The 4,320-nt window shown below is 36.9% G+C and overlaps 1 protein-coding gene across 1 annotated transcript; it reads right to left on the minus strand.

Moving 5' to 3' along the window:
* Positions 1–734: 734 nt before the first annotated feature.
* Positions 735–1,677, minus strand: LOC121031229 (olfactory receptor 4M1). The gene has a single exon (XM_040476419.1). It carries the CDS (start codon positions 1,675–1,677, stop codon positions 736–738), a length of 942 nt encoding a protein of 313 aa, XP_040332353.1. The 3' UTR covers position 735.
* Between the last annotated feature and the right edge of the window lie 2,643 nt (positions 1,678–4,320).

Genomic DNA, 4,320 nt, shown 5'->3' on the forward strand with positions numbered 1-4,320 from the left:
TGGAAAAGATAAAGTACCAAATAATCTGTTTTTCTAGTCCCAGGAAGGTGGGTTACCAAACACCATCCCACTGGGCTAGGACTGAACCATGGGAACAATATTTAATTTGGTCACTTGAAGCTACTCATATTCATATGCTAGCCACTTACTTCTTCATATTCATAGACAACATGTCTCCCAGGTCTTATTTATTTTATTATTTCTCAACAAACATTCTCCTCACAGCCAAAGCCTCTTCAGAATACTCATTCAATAAAAAATTAGTGAAAATGTGTTTAGCAGATCATCACTATATGTTTTTTTAAATTTTGTTTTAATCTTTATTTCCTTTTGAGAGAGAGAGACAGAGCATGAGCAGGGAAGAGGCAGAGAGAGTGGGAGACACAGAACCTGGAGCAGGTTCCAGGCTCTGAGCTGTCAGCACAGAACCTGACGTGGGGTTCAAACACATTGCGAGATCATGACCTGAGCCAAAATCAGATGCTTAACCAACTGAGCCACCCAGGTGCCCCTACACCATCATTATATCTTAATTTCTAATGGTGATCTGCTGTAAGTTTCATGGAGGGTGTGAGTAAACTTATTTTTATCTTATTTTCTTTGTTTTTTCAGTGAATTGAGGGAAAAAATCTGGTAGGAATTTAAGAACTCAGATGAAAAGCAGTATTATTACCACTGCAAATGCTTCCTACTTTAGGACGATGACCTTCAGAAAGATTCTAGAATATGCCACATTCACTTCTCTTTACATAAAATATATCTGTTGACCAACTTCCTCATGGCTGTTTTTACTTCCTTATTTCGCAAGGTATAGATAATGGGATTAAGTAAAGGGAATATCACAGTATGGAACACTGACACCACTTTATCTAGGGAAAAAGAGTCAAATGGGCGAGCATAAATGTAGATGGATGGCCCAAACATAAATACCACAATGGTGATGTGGGAATAGCAGGTGGACATGGCCCGGCTGGTACTCTCATCTGAGCCTGAATGTTTCTTAAGCATGGCCAGGAGGAAGGCGTAGGACATTAAGAGAGCAATGAAACATACCACAGAGATCAGACCACTGCTAAAAATCATCACTAATTCCTCCGGGAAGGTATTGGCACAGGCAATCCGGATAACCTGCGTGATGTCACAGAAGTAACTGTCTAACTCATTGGGCCCACAGAATGGAAGTCGAACAATGAGAGCCACTTGTATTATAGAATGAATAAAGCCCCCCAACCAGGAGAGAACCACCAGGATACTGCAGAGACGTCGATTCATGATAGTAGCATAGTGGAGAGGACGGCAGATAGCAGCATAGCGGTCAAACGCCATTACTGTGAGCAGGAACATCTCTGAGGCTCCAACAAAGTGCAAGAAAAAGAGCTGTGCAATGCACCCACCAAAGGAAATTCTCTTCCTTTCCACAAAGAAGTCTATGAGCATTTTAGGGGCTGTGATGGAGGAGTACCAAATGTCAAGGAAGGCCAGATTAGCCAACAGGAAATACATGGGTGAGGTCAAATGAGGGTCAAGCCTGATTGTGCAAATAATAAGAATATTTCCTGGAAGGATGAACAAATAGAAGGATAGAAATATAACAAATAGGACTAGTTGTACCTCTCGAGTCTGGGATAGGCCAGTGAGAACAAACTCTGTTACTCTGGTGTAATTTGCAGGTTCCATTTCTTCACTTTTTAAAAATAATGTGGCTATAAAAAAAATAAAGAAATTGCAATTACTCCAAATAGCATTATTTTACTGCTTTTGAAATCATCAGATTGGCCTCTGTCATTAAGAGACTGTATTAAGATACATCTGATTGTCCCATTTGATGTCTGATAAGCCAAAATAGGGGGAAAGTAAGTGATGACCTGAAAATTAGAAACACTGAAATCATATGAAGTGTGTCACATATCAGAAACCAAAATCGCAATCTATTAATGTTATTAATTTCTATTTTTTGTGAAACTCGGCAGTGCACTCTTTCCCCATGCATCTACCTTAGTAAGAAATATATGCAGCTACTTATAAGATAAGCCAAATTGTAGACTGGTAATAAGAAAAACAGCTGTTATTTCTAGATTTTTTGTTGTTGTTGAGAAATATAGCCAACTTGGAAACTTGCTTGTCTAATATCGGGTACACTGATCTGGCAGTATTTTCTTTTTAATCTTTCAAAAAGATCCCAGGGCTTCATGTGTAATGAATGGACATTTCTTCTTTAACCAAAGCCTACACAGCTTAATCCTTGGTAATAGGTAAGTAGCCACAATATACAACAATGCAGGGCCATAGATGATAATTCTTTGGGCTGCGATCAGATCTCATTACTGTACTGACCGTGCATTTTATCCACTGCCCCAGGAAGGTAGGAAAAAGATATAGAGATCTAAGAAATGGGTTTGCTTACTATCCAAACTGACCCATTCTGCCATTTCAAGATGACAGTGGGAATAAGATTATTGTTAAAATTTTGCTCAAGGCCTAGTCTTGAACCTACTACTATTAGATAAAACAAAACCCATTGAATAAAAATAATATAATCATTCACTTTACCAAATATGCTTCCTCTTTTAGGTAATATAAACACTGCCCATCAAAGTAAGTATTTCTTATAGCCAACAACCAATATGAAAGAGTTGCTTCTGTTCTACTGATGTGCTGTTTTATAATATTGCCTCTCCTCAGGAGGTAAGCATAGAAAAACAAAGTTAAGATTCTATAAAACCAAGTGGATGAAACAGCATCCAGGCAATAAAGATTATGTATACTATTGACTGAAGTAATCCAGTGTTTCTTCCTTCAAAGCTACCCACTCAATTTGTGCATAATTTTAATGACCATAGACATATGACTTTCAGAACTAACATGCTATAAAAGCAAGAAAATAATGCTAAAGAAGGATGGTTCACTATAAGTCAACACACTGAGAAAATACCAGTATTTGCCAGCAATCTGACACAAAAGGAAGAAAACAAAAACACTGAGCAAGTTCAGCATTGTGGGACTTTTTAGCAAAAGGATAAATATACCCACTCATGAATAGCCCAAGGTGAGCCTTAGTGAGTTAATTAATCACGTTTAGTAAGACAGTGAAATTTAAAATTGTTTGGAAAATTTTTAATCAAAAGAAAGATAATGCTGCCAATTTTCAATCCTCAACTTTCTTAAAAGCATGGTTATCCAGATTGACATATTTCCTAGGAATCCAGAAAGCAATGGTTTTACTATATTTACCTAGACAGGGTGCCTGATAGCCTCCATAAAACATTACACATGATATTGAAAGCTGTATCCCAAAACATATATCTTCTGTGTCACTTCTATAAATAACCCATTTGTTTATTCAACAACTATTTAGAGGATATCTACTATGTCTTAACTGCTGAGAATACAACAATGAACAAGAAGACTTGGTTTCTGACTCACTTAAACTTCCATTTTAGAAGATTGACATAAAACTAATTAGTAAACAAGCAATAAGTAAATAAATGAATGATAAATAATCAAAGCAAATAATTACCACTATTGATAAGAGACAAGAGTGAAGTAAAAAGGGGATTATGATAGAAAATAAATGGTAGTGGCACATGGTGGTGATGGTGATGGCTTTTTTAGAAGAGCATCTTTGAACTAGTGACATTTCAACTAATTGAAAGCAAGAGAAAAAGCACTCTAGGAATAGGGAAGAGCAAATGCAAAGGCCTTGTGATAGGGAAGGGTTTCTAGGAGCTATAGAAGATCTGCAACTTACTAAAGCACAAAAACAGAATGGAGATAGCCAAAGGACCAAGTATTGTGTCTTATAAGAAGAAAATTATATTTTAATAGCTTCCAGTATATTTTAGAATAAAATCTAAAGAATAACTTAACAAGATTTGTGATTTAGAAATATCACCCTTGCCTCTTTGCAAATAAATTGAAGTAGGATTAGGTGTGGGTTAAACTACAGATACAGCAACAGCTATTAAGAGAAACAAAGTGTTTTCTTTAGAAAATACTTAGGAGATCCAATTGGCAGGATTTAATGTTGAATTGTATATTGTCATTGTCCCACTACCAAAGTCAGTCAGAATTTGAGCACCATAATGGCAAACTATTAAAAAATGTATCTTTAAATCTTCTGTGTCAAAAATGAGGTTCATCCAGCACATTGAGGTTTTTAATAAAATTTGAGTGAATCTGCCATAACTATTTAGGGATGCTCTGTCCACCCCCTAAGAAAAGCTTGGGATTGTGCCAATAGTGCCGGGTGCAAGGAATCATGTCTGTGGAAATTCTGCAGGGAGCGAAGCCACCTATGGAAACTGAGGTAGGGCATTTCCT

Source organism: Herpailurus yagouaroundi, unplaced genomic scaffold (assembly GCF_014898765.1).
Source record: "Herpailurus yagouaroundi ecotype Mexico unplaced genomic scaffold, PumYag 141, whole genome shotgun sequence".
Lineage (NCBI taxonomy): Eukaryota > Metazoa > Chordata > Mammalia > Carnivora > Felidae > Herpailurus > Herpailurus yagouaroundi.